At 36.7% G+C, this 16,925-nt stretch overlaps 2 protein-coding genes across 3 annotated transcripts in view; one reads left to right on the top strand and one right to left on the bottom strand.

Annotated features, from left to right (window-relative positions):
- Positions 1-2,755: 2,755 nt before the first annotated feature.
- olfml3b (olfactomedin-like 3b) lies at positions 2,756-9,195 on the top strand. Its single transcript, XM_006628374.3, has 3 exons — positions 2,756-2,999; positions 5,633-5,918; positions 7,141-9,195. Exons 1-3 carry the CDS (start codon positions 2,895-2,897, stop codon positions 7,923-7,925), a joined length of 1,176 nt encoding a protein of 391 aa, XP_006628437.2. The 5' UTR covers positions 2,756-2,894; the 3' UTR covers positions 7,926-9,195.
- A 2,104-nt stretch (positions 9,196-11,299) lies between these two features.
- LOC102691924 (synaptotagmin-6) overlaps positions 11,300-16,925 on the bottom strand; it is a 95,150-nt gene continuing 89,524 nt past the window's right edge. For both annotated transcript variants that reach the window (XM_015342318.2, XM_015342320.2), the window contains one exon: positions 11,300-15,580. In XM_015342318.2, coding sequence (XP_015197804.1) covers positions 15,509-15,580 — 72 coding nt within the window. In that variant the 3' untranslated portion in view covers positions 11,300-15,508. The remainder of the gene's footprint in view (positions 15,581-16,925) is intronic.

Raw genomic sequence — 16,925 nt, 5'->3', positions numbered from 1 at the left:
GTAAGAATTAAAGCGCCCACTTCCACGTTACCGTAAAATCTAGAAAGCAAGGGCACACAAAACAACTACGCATAGTAGGTACAGTAATCTGGTGTTACATGGTATAGAAACTATAGAAAGTGAAAAATAGTTTAAAACACTTCTCCGGAGACATTGTAATACGGCTTCTTTCTTTCTACCTCGAAGGTTTCTTCAGCGAACGTTAATATGATATTTAATGCGTGCTTCAGCCATAAAACATTTTACCCGTACTGCATTTTAACTGTTTACGTTTGGGATATTCTTAACTCTCATCCTGACCAGCACCAATCTAATATAATTTGCATTACTGGTCTTTTTAACACCACATTCAAATGTATAATTTAGATAATATTTTCTGTCGTAGTTTATTTGTAACATCCTAAAATATGTCAAATACAATTTTAATACAGTTGCAACCCAAGATAAAATAACATACATTGTATCTCTACGTATCGTGATCCAAGAAGGTCTTTAGTTCTTGTCATACTTTGAACTCTTCATATAAAGTAAAAATAGTCAGCATCCATATACATCCAATATACTGTAGTTTCTGATGTTTATATTTTAATTCTGTAAAAATATATTAAGGTTTGTAATAACAATAGGGAGAGGTCTTGCTTGCATCTCTTCTTACACATAAGGTAGCTCTTAGGATCTGCGCCTGTGGCTGGAAGGTTGCTGGTTCAAATCCTGCAGCCAGCAGAGAAATCCTACTCCGTTGGGCCCCTGAGCAAGGCCCTAAACCCCATCTGCCCCAGGGGTATAAATGGCTGACCTGCACTCTGACCCTAAGCTTTTCTCTGTCTGTCAGTGTGTCTCATGGAGAGCAAGTTGGGGTATGCGAAATAGACACATTCCTAATGCAAGAAATTGTAGATGGCTAATAAAGTGATCTTATCTTATAGTAACTGATTCATTCCTATTTTTCACAACTCTTACAAGTTTAGATGCTCAGGGTTTGTCTTGTGCTTTTACTGTTGTCTGTTGAATTGTTTAATGAATTTATGTAGAATTTATGTAGACCATCCTACCCTACAAACTCGAGTACAGCAGGGTTTAATGACTTCTTACCCTGGAGGTATTCTGATCAGCCTATGTCCCTGTTCTCACTTATGGATACGAGCTATGGGTTGTGACCGAAAGAATGAGATCACAGGTTCAAGCAGCAGAAATGAGGTTTCTCCATGGGGCTGCTGGGTTTACTCTCCCAGGGTGAGAAGTTTTGCAGTCTGGGAAGACCTTGGAGTAGAGGACAATCACTGCTTCTCTGGATTGAGCAGAGCCAGTTGAGGTGGCTCAGCCATCTGGTGATGATTCCCCGATGCCCCCCCAGGCAACTCCCACTGGACGTGTACCACCAATGGAAAGAGACCCCAGGACAGATTTTGGACACACTGAAGGGATTATATCTCTCTTCTGGTCTGGGAGTGCCTGAGAGCCAGGAAGAGCTGGAGACTCTTGCTGGGGGAAGGGAAGTCTGGTCTGCTCTGCTCTGCCCTGCCTGTTACCACTGCGACCCTCACCAGGAGCAAGTGATTAGAAAATAATGATGATGATGATTTCGTGTAATATTTGTATTATAAGTGATTCAGAGAAAATTAACTAAGCTGTGTGTGTGTCCCATTCTATTACCGGTCCTAGATATGAGAGACACCAAAAGCCATTCTGCTTAGGGGTAGGTAGTGAAATGGTATTCCCAGCTCCCCTCTTTACTGGGCAATAGACAGGAATTGAATCCCAGAACTGGGTAGAATCACACCATCCGCGTCACAGTCCTTAATGATGCTGTCACCTTGCTGATAGTGCTGTATTTGCACTTCGCTAAAATATATGACCATGTCCTGTCTCTGAAATGTTGGATTGCTGCTCTCTTTTTATTCAGAATTTTATTCTGAACAGTTTTTTATATTTCAACTTGTTTGATTTTTGTTTCTGTTATTTAAATCTCAAATCTAAATCAAAATGCCTGGTAATTGCATTCAGATTAACATAGCAAACACTTAAAACCTGTCTACATAAATCGATATGTTTAAAAACATATCTCATATCTCTTTTTTTTTTCAACTGGAGAAATAACGATAAAAAGTCAAAATAACCACAAGGGGGATAACATCACTTAGAAACAGCATTTGATGTTGTTTGTGGTTAGATTATATCTGGTCGGAGTTATTTTAAAAGCTACAATGCCTCTGCGGTCATCTGTCCCTGCTTCTAAATGTTATTATGTTCATCATGCATTGTGCTTTAATCTTCACAGTTATAAAATGGTAACTTTCACCTTTGTAATATGCGCAGAACATTAGCAAGGCAAAAATCCTAAGTAAAAATGTTATCCTATTTACAACATCCAGAAATATTAGTATGTCTAATATGCTTAAAAATTAAGTACAAGCTTCAAGCCACTTTTTCTTTAAGTATCTGGTCAGTTCCATTTTTCATCCTTTTCATGTCTCATGTCCTCTGTCACACATTACTGTTAAAGTCTGTGATGCTTTTCTGGAAATATAAGCTTTTTCCTCTCCTTACTAAATGTGCTCAGAGGCCAAAGTTAACATATTATGGTTGTGCACAATTCTTTCACACGTTTTATAGCCATGTAAAGGAAATGACCGCTTGGGAATGTCCAGAAAGTTGCTCCAGGGACCAATCACAGCACTGGGACAGAGGAAAAAGTGAGAAAATGGCAATCCCAGATGTGAAAAGACTCCTCCCTCTGCATTTGTGAAAACATTCCTGCTGAGAGAGAGCCAAAGTGTTTTCCAGTTCCAGAAGTGGATTTTTTCAGCCATACACACCCAGCCAGCTGTGAGTACTGCACCAGAATCCACGCTCTTCTGGAGTGATTGTTGCCCTTCTTCCCCTCAGGCAGGACCATGGCTGTGCCATCTCTTCTTCTCTTCACTGCTCTCCTCAGCCTCTCCTGTGCTCAGCAGCAAGCGCTGCTGGAATACCTAGAGAGGAGACTCTTAGCCATAGAGGTAAGTTCCCAGTTTGGTTCCCCAGCTATGCCCTGCACTCCTATGAGTAGTGCTTTATTTCAACATCTTGGCTAAGCTTTCTGAAGAAATCCGAACATACAATGAAACACAGATGTGAGAACGTGGAAAGAAATCTATTTACTCCGTACTGCATGGTTGAACTTTCATGGCAAGATATTAAACGGCAATCTGAAGATGTTGCGTAGATAACAGAAATAAATGGAGAGTTATTATTCCTACAATGAATGAGATCTGATTTACACAGACTGCTTTCAAAGATATCCTACTCCAGCAGACTATTTATGTGCATAAGAAAGTCCTGCTTCTTACTTTGTTTTGCTAACTTTGCTGTGTTGTATATCTGTATCTAACCTCTCACTGAATCATTTGGAAAGCACATTAGAAGCTTGTGTTTCTAATGTTCAGATTTGTGTGACAGTAAACTGATTTGGAATAAGATCACTCTTATTTTTTCATTTCGTTTTTTCCCTTTTCAGGCCTTCAGATGCAATTAATGTAGAAGTATCCCCCCCAATACACGTGTTATTAACTTAATTAAGGAGGTATCTATTTTTATAGGATAAAATATGTTGTACAGCTGTTCCCAATTTATTCTATAACTTCAGACAATGTTCTCACAGAATTAGCTTTAAACTACAGTACTTTATTTTTAATGCCATTTTTTTGTTTAGTGGTTACAACATTTTCTTTTACACATGAACTATTTATAGACTAGTATAAATATTGATTAATAACTTACCTCCTATGAATGAATCACTTTCAACTTGAAGAAATTATGTGTTGAATCATTAAGCAAGATCCACGATTTCTTGTATTGGTTATGAAATTTATGGATGATTACTACACTTTAATTTTCTAAGTACTTGTTCTTTGACTTGAGGTGTTTCCATTTCATTCTGAGCCGATAGTAACCTAAATCATCTCTTTTATGAATAAATGTGGCCAATTACCTCACTGTTCTTGAAGCTCTAGTGCTTTAGGGAAGACAAAGAAATCCGGCAGATACATTGACCCTGCAGGACCAGGACTGGAGACTCCAGTTTTAAGAAACAGACATTACGTACACATTTACACTCTGCAAATGCAGTGTAAATGCAGTGACATCACACAGTGGAGATGTGCTGATGGGTGTAACGGGTACAAATAATGAGGTGCATTCATGAACAGAGTAGTAGTGACCACAGTGATGTGACTCGGATGACAAAGCACAATTCTTTATGAAGGAATCACGGTATAGATGTATTGTGTAATGTACATTTTTGTAATATGTGAAGTATTCATATTTGTAGTATCCTATTTGTAGTTTTATATTAATCATGTAATGTATAGCAAAAGTAAAACATTCTACTTTATTTCATATGAAAGGCTTTTAAATTTGTCATCTCCAAGTTATCACATTTTTCAAAATTACTCAAGAGTTTTACTTTACCTTTGAGCTTGACTGCATCTACAAGCACTGACATACAGTACTTAGAGTATTTCCCTATGGATTTACACTCCCAATCAAAAATAAAGTGATTATTTCAATAATTATTTAGACAATATGTTGCTGAACATTTCGCTTCTAAAAAGGCTAATTTCACAATGTAGTCATCTGTCATAATAGGAAAAAGCACTGGGCCCTGTCTCTTAAAGGTGTTTTATAAAGTATTCACATATGATGTAACCCCACGAAGAAAGATAAAATATACATTGACAGTTATAAGTAAACCATGTAGTCTTGACCTACTCCACCCAAGGAGCTTAATCTCTATAAGCAGTAAAATAAAGTCTTGGACACATGGTGGTTTTATCGTGAAAGAAAGATTGAAATAATAAAAATGTAGGTAAAGTCTTGGAAGTATATCTTGGCTCCTTAATCATTTAATTCTCTCTTTCCCTGTTAGTGGTACTTGCATTCCATTTTATCTTTTTTCTATACATTTTTAACAGATACAAAATTCACATACTGTACGGACAAACAGAAGTCAAAAGAGATGGTTCTTCTCAGAAACTACACCATTTTTGTGCAATGCTATTCTTAAATGTGCACTTCACCAAAGGCCTTGCTGTACTCTTGAAATAATTTTTAAGGTTCTTTGTTATTTTTATGATATGGCCTTAATTTAAACTTTGTTTTAAATGGAACAACGGGCGATTGTTTTATGCTATTAATCTCTCATCAGAGTTTACAGATGAAACTGGCCCCAAAGCTGTCACAACGCAGAATTTTCTGCACTTCTCCTGTGTAGCTTTGAGTCACTTATGTATACATATGTTTATTGTTTCTCTTGTAGTTAAATGATAAGGACAGACAGAATTTCACCAGAATTCAGAAGTATGCAATCACATTTAAAACAAGTTCATTTAAAATATGGTAACTAATCTGGGATGTGATAAAGACCTATTGACTGTAAATAATTTAAAGGGAGATATGCTGGTGGGTGAAAATATCTGAGCATGTAATTAAAGCAAGAGAAAAAAATAATGTTGAGATGACACGATCACTTAATGGAGCAAGTCTTTCATGCATGCAGTGCAAAGTTGTTTAGATGAAAACCTGAAAACTAAAAACAGATAAAGCATCATTTATTTGAAGAGACCTCCCCTCTCCCTCCTTCTCTCTCCCTCAGGATCGCATCTCCCTGTGGCACGATCAGACTAACCGTTACGCAACGGAGCTTCGCGAGTTCAAGCAGCAGATAGTGGGCCTTCTGGAGAACGTGGAGAAGGAGCGCGAGGGGCTGCGCAGTGACCTAGAGAACACCAACACGCGGGTGGACCGTATCGAGCGAGAAATGGACTACCTGGAAACACAGAACCACTCACCGCCCTGCGTGGAGGTGGATGAAAAGCTGGTAGAGCAACAGGTGACCAACGTGAAAGAGAAACAGAAGGACAAATACGACAAGCTCACGGGTAAGCAAATCTAAATGCTGGGTAGTATAATACCTCTCACTTTAAAAAGTGAATCAATTCTACTAATACTGCATTTAAAATCACAAGAAATTGCAGGAGGGAATTCAGTGCATCTCATTATGATGGTTGCTAATACAGTACCTGAACTGATCCAGTAATTTTGCCTTTTTTTAGAGATTCCATGTGTTTTCCATGTGTCCATGTGTATTGGATTCCACAACATGTGCAAACACTCTGCATTTAAAGGATATGTGCATCCTCTTCTCACTCTTAAAACTTTTAGTATTAATTCCATTTGGGTTCAAGTGCTGGCCTTTTTTTTGGCAGGATGTTGTATAGCCAGGTCAAATCACCCTGATGTCTTGCTTCCAAATTAATGGAGATTCCTTAAATGATCTGTGTATACAGTATCATGATTCTTTTATTTCTCTCCATTAAATCTGTTCTTGGAGAGCCTTTGTTGAAGTATGCAACTTGTTTTCTAAAGTAGCTCCCCACAATGGGAACACTAGAAAGTTGTGTAGGTTAAACGTTACTTCACCTGATTCGTTTTCAAAGTTCCTAATTCAACTGCACTGTTTGATTTTTGTTTCCCACACTGTTTGGAATACAGTCAACATCAACACTTGGTCTTTTTCTATTTCTGTAACTCCTTGTTATATAATTCATACTTCTTGTTTTTATAAAGGGTTGGGCTCTTTCCTTCTTCGTGTGCTTTTCCAGTGCATGGAAGAATAACAGCCTTTGAAGCTTAGGCTTCACTCTTAACATAAGACAGGGAATCTGTGATATAAAAGAGTCACATTGTGTTTTTAAGATGATTCTGCTATTGCTTTTAAAGATCTATATATTTAATTATTCATATTCTCAGCCATACTCCAATTGCCTCTTCTGTAAGTTATGATCTCTATCATCATTGTTGCAGAACACTAATGTGTGACAACTTTTTAAACTCATAAACTGTGGCAAAAAGTGAATCGTTTGCCATACCCTACTACTTGGACTTTAACTGATTATGTCTACAAAATTAATCATCAGCAATTATGTTATATACACAAAGCTTATACCACATAAATCATCTTATTTCATTAATCAGTCAGGAATGGACTGTAGATAAACAAAGTGTGATTTGAAGATGATCATTTATGTGCATCAGGGCATTGCATGTGTGATTTACAGCTTAGTTGGAATTTTTCAGTTCACACGTGTTTTCCTCCCCTAGATTGCAGGGATATGATATCTAGCATCAAAGCCATGAAGATCTTAAAGAGAATGGGAGGCCCCAAAGGCACGTGGACAAAAGACACAAAGACGGCATCTGAAAAGGTGTACATCTTTAATGGCACCATGGGTGAAACACTGTATGAGTTCAGCACTATTCGTGAGTTCACATCCTCATCAGGCATCTCCAAAGCAAAGCAGATAAAGCTGCCCTTTCCCTGGGGAGGTATGGGACACATAGTCTATAATGGATATGCATACTATGTGAAGGAAGGAAAGGAATTCCAGGTGATCAAATATGACTTGAAAAATGAAACAGTGGTGGACAGCGCAGTATTCCCAGCTGAAGAACAAGTCCCAGTCTACGGCCTTTCTCCGGAAACCTACATAGACCTTGCAGCAGATGAAGAGGGGCTGTGGGCCCTGTATGCCACCAAGGAGAACGAAAAAAATATCTGCCTGGCTAAGATGGACCCCAGGACACTTGATATTGAACAGATGTGGGACACGCCATGCCAGAGAGAAAACGCTGAGGCTGCGTTCGTCATCTGTGGCACAGTGTACGTGGTTTACAACACCAAGCTGGCCAGTCGCTCCCGGGTGCAGTGCGTCTTTGATGTCAGCGACATGGTGACCAATGAGGATGCCCCGCTAGTGTACTTCCCCAAACGCTATGGTTCGCACTCCAGCCTGAAGTACAACCCTCGGGAGAAGCAAATCTATGCCTGGGATGATGGGTATCAGATCCTCTACAAGCTTAACATGAAGAAAAAACTGGAGGTGTGAGATATGTTGATCCTTTTAGTTCTGATGTCTTCAGCTTCTTGTTTATAGAGAAATGTCTTAACAATCAAACTAAAAGCAATAAGAGGTGTATTTGTACTTTTAATGAACCCGTCACTCCCAAATTATAATCTGCTCCATGATTTTCCCACAGTATGTATTGGTCTTTTTTGAGGACTTTTGTGGCCGATTGCTTGAATGCCCATTATGATTAACAGGACTGTTTTGATGGAATAAAAAATATTTCACAGCAGATCATGGAAGTAACAGGTGGCACAGTGATATAACAGTTTCCTCACAGCTCTAGGTTCTGGGTTACAATTCGGTCCAGGATGCCTTTTATGTGGAGCTTTTATTTTATTCTTGTACCTGTGTAACTTTTTATTCTCAGTCCTTAGACACACCATTTGTGTTCACATGTGTGTGTCTGGCCTGTGATTAAGCAGTGTCCTTTGGAAGGTACTGTATAGTCCTACCTTGGACTCTACAGTATGTCTGCAAGGTTAGGCTGCAACTCATTGTGATAAAGAGCTCTCAAGGAAATCGAATAATGGCTAATGCAATTTGTTTTCTAAACCCAACTCTCACTATATTCTGTGCCTGCCATTTTCACAAATGAGAAGAAAAAGACTAAATTTTATCTGGAAATAATCTGAGTTATGCTATTTAAATCAGCCAGTGAAGTGGAAAAAGCAATATAAATGTTAAAATTATTATGCAGATTAGTTGCACTTAAGGTTTTATACTTTAAAGGATCATTTAAAAATAATTCCAGATGCATTAAAAATAACAATTTATACTTTTTTTCTTATAGTGTAATGGATATCATTTATTTTTTTGATTGAATACAGTATTTACACTATTATCTACTATGTTTGCTCAATCATTAGTCCTATTTTTCCACAATCTGTAGCAGTACATTTTCTTTTCTTATGTCTATTTTGACTGATTGATTTTGACTGATATTTGAACAGATATTTTCTAGGACATATTAATGTAGATCCTGAATTTTTATGTAATTTCAACCAGTTGTGTATCATTCAACTTCAATCTTTAAACACCCTGTATATTTCTAAAATTAGAGCACCTCTAGAAATTAAAATGTATTTTGTTAGGTCAATAGGTTCTGTATGTCAAAGTATAACATGGTTTTTGTATATTCTTCCATGTTGTATGTGATTAGTTAACACCGATGGAGTATTAGTTTCTGATTCTATAGTGTATGTTCCAAAATGTCATACAAAATAATAAAAAGTTAATTTTGCTACTTTTATCTTGAGTTGAACTTCAAAATAAAGCACACTGGAATTTGATTGAAAGACTGAGCAAAATATTATATGTATATTAAACATACTGTAGGATTACAGAGCATGATACTACTAACAACAACAATCAGGATTAAAACCTAAGCATAGAAAGTATACAATTTCATATAAAAGACACTTAAAACTGTAAAACTGCATTGCTACAACACGAAGCCCCTATTGTTAAAACGATGTAATGTTTGGCTTTGGGAACAATTCTCTAAAATTAATGGATTCTTGTCAAAATATTGGGAAAACTTATAGAAAAAAAGATGAGTGCTTTAGAAGCCTGTTTTTTTAATGCAACCACATGAACTCTGACTACTGATTGGGACAAGGTGTAATAATAATTCCTTACAGTTATATAGCGCTTTTCTGGACACTCCACTCAAAGCACTTTACAGGTAATGGGGACTCCATCAGCACCAGTGTGCAACTCCTACCTGGATGATGCAACAGCAGCTATAGTGTGCCAGTTTGCTCAACACACACCAGCTAGCTCTCAATGGGAAGGAGCAGAGAGTATTGAAGCCAATTCATACATAGGGATTTCTAGGAGGTCATGATTGTTAAAGGCCAGGGGGCAATTTGACCAAGATGTCTGTTAGCCTGCTTACCTGCTTAGCTTCAATGAGTTGCTAGTTGTGAGTTGCAGGGTGATATACAGTAGGTGCCATATAAATTATTACTATGTATAGTATTAGTATTATGGCTTTGTTTACTCCTAGATATTGAAAGCGATATTTCATTATCTTTTCAAACTATAATCATCACTGCCTGTTTAAAGCTAACCTGAACTTGAATTTATCAGAGGGATCACATACTGTATATGGTAAAGTCCACTTTTTTAGAGCTGTGTTAAAGTGTTAAAAAGAACAAGCTGTTCCGAGAGTGTGTTGGTCTCTTAGGATTTGGCTGTAACATTCATATTTTTAAAGTCATATTTTTAACAAGATTACCACCTACTCATAAACCTCATATTGAAACATCTCATATTGGACCTCATACTGAAACACTCAAACACTGGCATGAATGAAATCTAGCTTTGCTGCTTGGCAATACATTCTAGTTTTAAAAATCATTGACATAAATTGGAAGCATGCACAGGATTTCTTTGTGCCAGTATAACTAATTACTAGTCATCTCTTCATATTTGCAGGTAATTACTGTAAGCACAATGAAACTCAGTTGTGATTTCCTGAATTGGCATACTTTCTGAAAAGTTCTGGGAATTTAGAATGGATTGTGGTCAAAGCTACAAGACAAATACGGCACTAGAAAAGCTATAGTTATCTTGCTGATTATATAATAGGGATTCTAGATATTACAGGACTTCAACACGCTTGCAGTTTTTCATTCTCCATTTGGAAAATGTAAACGAAGATAAGAATAATAACATGCTTAAAAATACTAATGTTCCCTATGCTTAAGAGAAGAAAAAAAGAGTAGTGTAAAACTGAGACTATCAACATTAAAGGACAGGTTCTTAATTATTCTTTTTTCTTATTCTTTATTCTTAATTATTCCAATTTACATTATTATATAAGTTGCTTTACGATAAGACCAAAAGTGCTGTAAATATCAAAGATTTGGCTTTTTGAAAAAAGTAATGCTTTAAATAAACAATGCTCCCTTCTACACAATCATAATTGTAATTATAATTCTTATAATTATAATTCTTGGATTTAACAGAAAACAAACAAAGTGTGCACACAAACTACTGTCTTTCTTTCTTTTAAACTAGGCGATTGACTGAATCATTAAAAGGGCAGCATCCACTGCATCCTAGTAGGAGAAATGCGCACACTCTATGGATCATTCAGATCTGCTCAGTCTGTCTGCAGACTGATGATTCCTACTGTAAATGCTGTACGTATTATTAGTCAGAAATTATGTTCCTATTTCGAAATGGGTTATGTAAAAAAATAACAATAGTGACAAACAAGAGGTGGCCTTTTGGCACTTTAGGTGTATCATATCTGTTATTATTTATGTGTTATACTCATTATTTTGGTCAAGGGTTCTCAATCTGACAATGAAAAAACCCCGCCGAAACACTCTATTAGAACTTGGAAGGTTTATTTGTTACATTTCCCTATCCTTAAAACATAGGGAAAGGTTTAAAACATATATAGATACAAATAGAAATTTTCAATACAAAACTGGAAATTACTCATTTGCATGAATTCATGGAAGAAGAAAAAAAAACATTAGGAACAGTATAAACACTGGAGCACAGTTAAACAATCTTGAACAGAAACAAAGCCAAATTATTTAAGCCAATTGAACCAGCTACAGAATTTCTGCTACAATGACTTAACAGAGGAACATTATCAAACACCATGTACTGTAGGAAACAATTAAAAAGATTATCGTGACATTGCAACTTGTCAAATTCTGTGTGAACTGAAAGTTACAGATAAAGAGTTGAAAAATTCCATAATTGTTATGTTGCACAGATCATCCTGTATACATGTGTATACATTTTAGTATATAATGTAATAAAGAACACTAACACGTATTTTAAAATAAGTACTCCATCTTTTTTAAAGTGTAGAACTGACAATTGTTTGTGACCCTTTCTGCTACAGTCTGGAAATGTACATAAACAGACTACTTGTTTCATATTAAAATTCAAGTGAACATTGATCACTTCAGCTAACTGGAGATGTCTCCCTGACTATTTCATTTTCTCTAAGTGGCTGCCTATTTATAGATATCACAGTAGAAAGCTGATGGCATCTGCACATCCGGGAACGAAAAAAGGTGTCTAAAGTTGTCCCAGATTAGATGGGGCAAACAACCTTGACTTTGTAGCCTCTCAGCAGCCATAGGGACAGCCCTTAATTATTGAGGGACTACTGGAATGGATCTGGGGGGAAAAGTAACGTTTTCTGACTTTTTCATAGCTAAGGCTAAGCTGAGTAATTCATGTAGTTCTGTGCAAAGTCAAGAGGTGCTTCCTTCCTGTATGCACCCCCTGCAATGTGAAATGATGTAAACTAATTGAAAACATTTACAAAGAATCTTATGCAAGTCTGACTCTCATAGCTTGATTTGTGAGCTCTGTGGAGCACCTATTTCTGACTCTTCTAACACTAACACCTCCAACCTTCCAAAATATGAGTTGATTTCATTTTTGCAATATTACAACTAAAAATGTACAAATAACACTATCAGCATACCAAGTTGCAGAAGCCAGGACATTACAGCCAGATGCCAGAAAAAGGTTAATATTGTGCTTCAGCTTGTTGTTGTACAAAAATATGCAAAAGACAGAAAAATCTTTATTTCTTTTTTTATGAGGGGGTTGCATCTTGCTAGATACCCACCCATTCAAAATATTCAGTTTGCTGCAAAAGAGTTAGAAATACAATTTGGTATTTGTTGCTTTTGAAAATATCTGTTGAAATCATTTGATTGTGGTCAAATAAAGAAATGATACACTCTGGTGTTAATTTGTTTCTTAACTCCAAACAGGAAATCTGCAGTATAATGTGATTGTTCTTCATTCCTTTATACATGAGGTGACTCTACAACTCCTCATTTAAAATGGCAACATGGAGACCCATGTATAAAGCAGGGCATTTGGTAAACAATCTGTGTGAGGTTTTGCAGAATTTGGACCAATTACCCTCTAGCTGAGTAACCAGAACCCTAACCACTCCTTTATGCTGTGTATGAACTGCTGTGCTTCATAGAGTAAATGGAAATGTCCTACTATGCACTCATGCCTGTGTCACAATAGGCATGATCAAATTGAAGGGTTTCTTTTTTATCTCAAATCCCTATCATTCATTGCATTTTTATACAAAAACAGAACATACTAGTGGAATACCTCATTTGTGAAAAGGTTTTTAGCAGAACACCATAGGGAATGGCAGTATCTCCACTCTTCAAAGGATACAGAAAACAGTAGCATACTTTAGATGTTATCTAGGGTGAGACTGATGATAATAGAAAACAAAAACAAGAAGTATCATATGCAATAAAATAATTAATTTACAACATAATACATTTAAAATGGAGGCATTGACCTAGACGATCAGATGCTTAGTAAAATATTGCTAGTAAAAATAATAAAGTATAGACAGGGACACATCTTTTTAGATTGGAAACTGGAGAAACCATCAGCGTTATCCTACAAATTTATTAAAACTCATTAATTGAACCACCAAACTGATATTTTCCTTGAATACAATTTTTTTAAGAATAAGAATGTGAAAGGCCATATTATGTTCTCTCACTTGGTAATTATGTTGTCTTTCTGAAATTGTGAAACTGTGATTTGGAGCAATTTGCTAAATCTGTTTGGACAATATTTTGTGTAAATTCCCAGTTTCTGTGCTCTATATCAAAACAGAAGCTCAGTAGTTTCATGCAAAGTGCAGAACAACAGGGCAGCATACTGTTTGTTGTAATTGCTTACAGCAGCAGCAGTATGCCTGACCACCCAAGATCAGGACCTCACAGTACAAGGATTATGAGTCTGTTTGGGGAGTCCAGAGATCAGAAACTTCAAGGAGAGGAATCAAAGGATACCATCCAGGGCAAATTTCAGATTCTGTGTGGGTCAGGCAAGTTGCTGGCCAACATGCAAAATGTCTAGTAATGAATTCCAGACAATATCTTTTGTTAAACTCTCAAAAGTATATGATAAGACTAACACTATTATTGAATCTATTAATACAGGTTTTCAATTTCAATTTTGACGGGGAAAAAAACACAACAGAGAATTTTGCTAACTAAATTAGGTCTCCTATGACAACCACAACAAGTTAGAAAGAATAAGGGTGAAGAAACCCGAGGGGTCCAGTGAATAAAACATTAAAACATGAGTGTTTATTCTATAAATCAGCAGTCCAGGGAATTTGCTTTCTTTGCTTTTAAAGTTTTATGAAAGGCTGTAAAGGAATGTCCTTAAGACAAGCAGACTGGAGTGGGCCCATAGACGTGGAATTGGTCGAGAATGGATGAATGATCATCATCAAAGCAAATAAGTATGGTTTATTCCACAAGGTAAATAAATAAAAACTTGATTTTAAGGGCAGTTTAAGCAATACTGATTAAACCGATTAAAAAATAAGATTTAAAAATCTTACAGGGCATGCAAAAGGTAGCCAGATACAAAATGAGATCAAACACTCAGCACAAATTTAAAAAGACAATATAAATGCCAAGAGAGATCATGTGAATCGACATTGAGATCTCTTCTCAAAACACTACCCTCTGTTTTCTATATATTGAACAGATCTTAATCCTTGGGATTTTCACTTGGATTTCTACCTCTTTAGGTTTTAAAACGAACCATGTCTAGGGAACTAGATCACAAGAGTTTATAGAAATTTCAAAACAGCATCTTACTTTCTTTGTTTTGCATATGTTACTTTAATTAAAAAACTGTAGGTATGATGGACTAGTGCTTCCTTTCCTTAACTCATGTTGCCTGTGTGCTAAGACTGTTAAAAAGTTTTATTTTCCAGTTGAGTTGGAAATGACACTATACACTTACAGTATATGTATTTGAAGACTTTCTGATTTTTTTTCTCTCAACTGGTACTGGTTTTTCTTCCTTGCTTGTAGATGGACTTTACAATTTTCCACTTATGAGGTAAAGACCTGTGTCTGAGGTTTGCTAAACAGAATTTGCAGGAAGCATGTTTATGAAATGTTTTCTCTAGGAAGATGACATGCATGTTCCAAGCATTACTGGGCTCCTTATACCTTCTGTTTCCATTATGTTGAGGTTATTTTTACCTCATTTGCTTAGACCTTAGCGAGCATGTGGACACAACACATAAGCAGATATATTACTACTTTTGATCACCTACACTTAATTATTATCTCTCAGACATTTCCTTTCTTAGCCATTTTGTTTTGCTGTCAGCTACAATGGTAATTTCCTGTGTAGTTCTAGTGTGTTTTGGGATTTCCCTGTGTCTCCATGCTATAGAAAAGACCATAAGTATTATAAAGAGCCCCATGCCTCGGAAATACATCACTCTGGCAACAAACTGGCATGGTACCTTTAAGTAATTACATTCATATGTATGGAAAATCAAGAGGGTTAAGTGTTTGTTTTAAAACCAGATAGGAATGATGAATGTATGTTTCTTGTAACCATGTCAAAATGCAATTGATCTCAGTCAGAAATTCCATCCATTTGTGTTGTCCTGTGACTCTTCAAGTTGGATGACAATTGACAAAGAAGGAATTGTCCTCAGACAAGAAGATGGCAAGAGTAGAGCAGTGTCTGCAAACCCACCCTGGCATGGTCCTCCTTCAGGGAGTCGATGGGGGCTTGGGTGAGGGGCAGGATCCCTGGCTGTCAAAGCTGGCGGTGCGACCCTGCCACTGAACAGCAAGAGAGCAGCAACAGTTACTGGCAATGAAAAGACAATGAGGCGGCGAAGAAGAGCAGCAGCACGGAGCAACTTGGGGGTACAAACAGAACCAGGACCCAAGACTGAAGAGCTTGTTATCTTACTTAATTACTTCCTTTATTGTCCAAAATGCAAAAAATATACAATCAGTTGTCAAAATGAGTTAAGTTAATAGCCATGGGAATGAAAGATAATTTAGTTCTATTGCTTTTGAATCTAGGCAATCTAAATCGATGCCCAGATGGAAGGATTTCAAATTCACTGTGCAAGGGGGAGGTCATGACAGCATCTTGTCTGCAAGCACAAATCAAACCAGACAGCAGGAGAAATAAATACCCTTTGGTATTATACCAAAAACTAATCTGAAACTGAATCTGAAATCAGTAAAACAAACCAAAGGTAATAAATGGTATTTTGCACCTTAGAGAATTAATACATCAATTGTAAATTATGGGCATTTTCAAAACTTGTTAAATCATGGACCCAAAAAAAAAAAACACTGCAGGACCAGTCTTTCCAGGTGCTTCCCTTAGTCCTGACCTAAACCACTATACAAGCTCAATCTCCATTGGCTCCTTTCTCCAGTAAGGCAATGCCCTCTCCCCTTCAGTTCTCAGGTTAGCCTGGGACGACGGCAGTAAAGGGCCAAGCTCGTATTCCTTTACTGCTGCTTCTCTCTAAGAGTTAGAAACAGAGCAGCACTTCCACTGGTTTTTGAAATGTGAAAAATAACAGCACAGTAACAGTAACTCTCCAATTCTTTAGGACTTGGTCTTGGAATTTTGTTCATTTTTATTAATTCATTTTGCAGTCTTTCCACATTGGATTGCAATAGTAAAGCTTTACTTTTGGACTTGGCATGCTAGTTTTGAGTGTACGGTATATACAGTATGTTACTGTATTGCCTATAGAGATAATTGAAGTTAAGGTAAATCCTTATATTTGTGCCGAATTTTTCACCACATTTTGTGCAGACGTGAGTGTTAACTAGAAACCACAGACCTTAATTTGTTTATTCTTTGTTCTTAAAATTTCTTCCTCCCTGTTGACCATCCTTATATGTTTTCATCCTAACTGTTCTGTTCCATTAATTTTGTGATTTTTGTGATTCTTGTGATTTTTGTGAGCTCGCGGAAAAATACATTTCATTGCCAGCAACTACTGCTGCACGCCGTATTTTTGTGCATTTGATAAATAAACTTTGATTTGATTTGATTTTGATTTGATTTGATTTGATTTCATTCTCTGCTCTATGGCTTTCTACTATCATGCGCAATTTTTGGTTTCTCTTATGTGTATAGGCTTGTTCTCATACT

This window comes from Lepisosteus oculatus, chromosome 5 (assembly GCF_040954835.1).
Source record: "Lepisosteus oculatus isolate fLepOcu1 chromosome 5, fLepOcu1.hap2, whole genome shotgun sequence".
Taxonomy (NCBI): domain Eukaryota; kingdom Metazoa; phylum Chordata; class Actinopteri; order Semionotiformes; family Lepisosteidae; genus Lepisosteus; species Lepisosteus oculatus.
Note: the sequence above shows the minus strand (reverse complement) of the source record. Positions and strands in the feature narration are given on the sequence as shown.

Coding starts and splice junctions, on each gene's coding strand:
- olfml3b (XM_006628374.3), top strand. CDS start 2,895: ATGGCTGTGCCATCTCTTCTTCTCTTCACTGCTCTCCTCAGCCTCTCC. Junction 3,000..5,632: donor GGAGACTCTTAGCCATAGAG/GTAAGTTCCCAG, acceptor TCTCTCCCTCAG/GATCGCATCTCCCTGTGGCA. Junction 5,919..7,140: donor CAAATACGACAAGCTCACGG/GTAAGCAAATCT, acceptor TTCCTCCCCTAG/ATTGCAGGGATATGATATCT.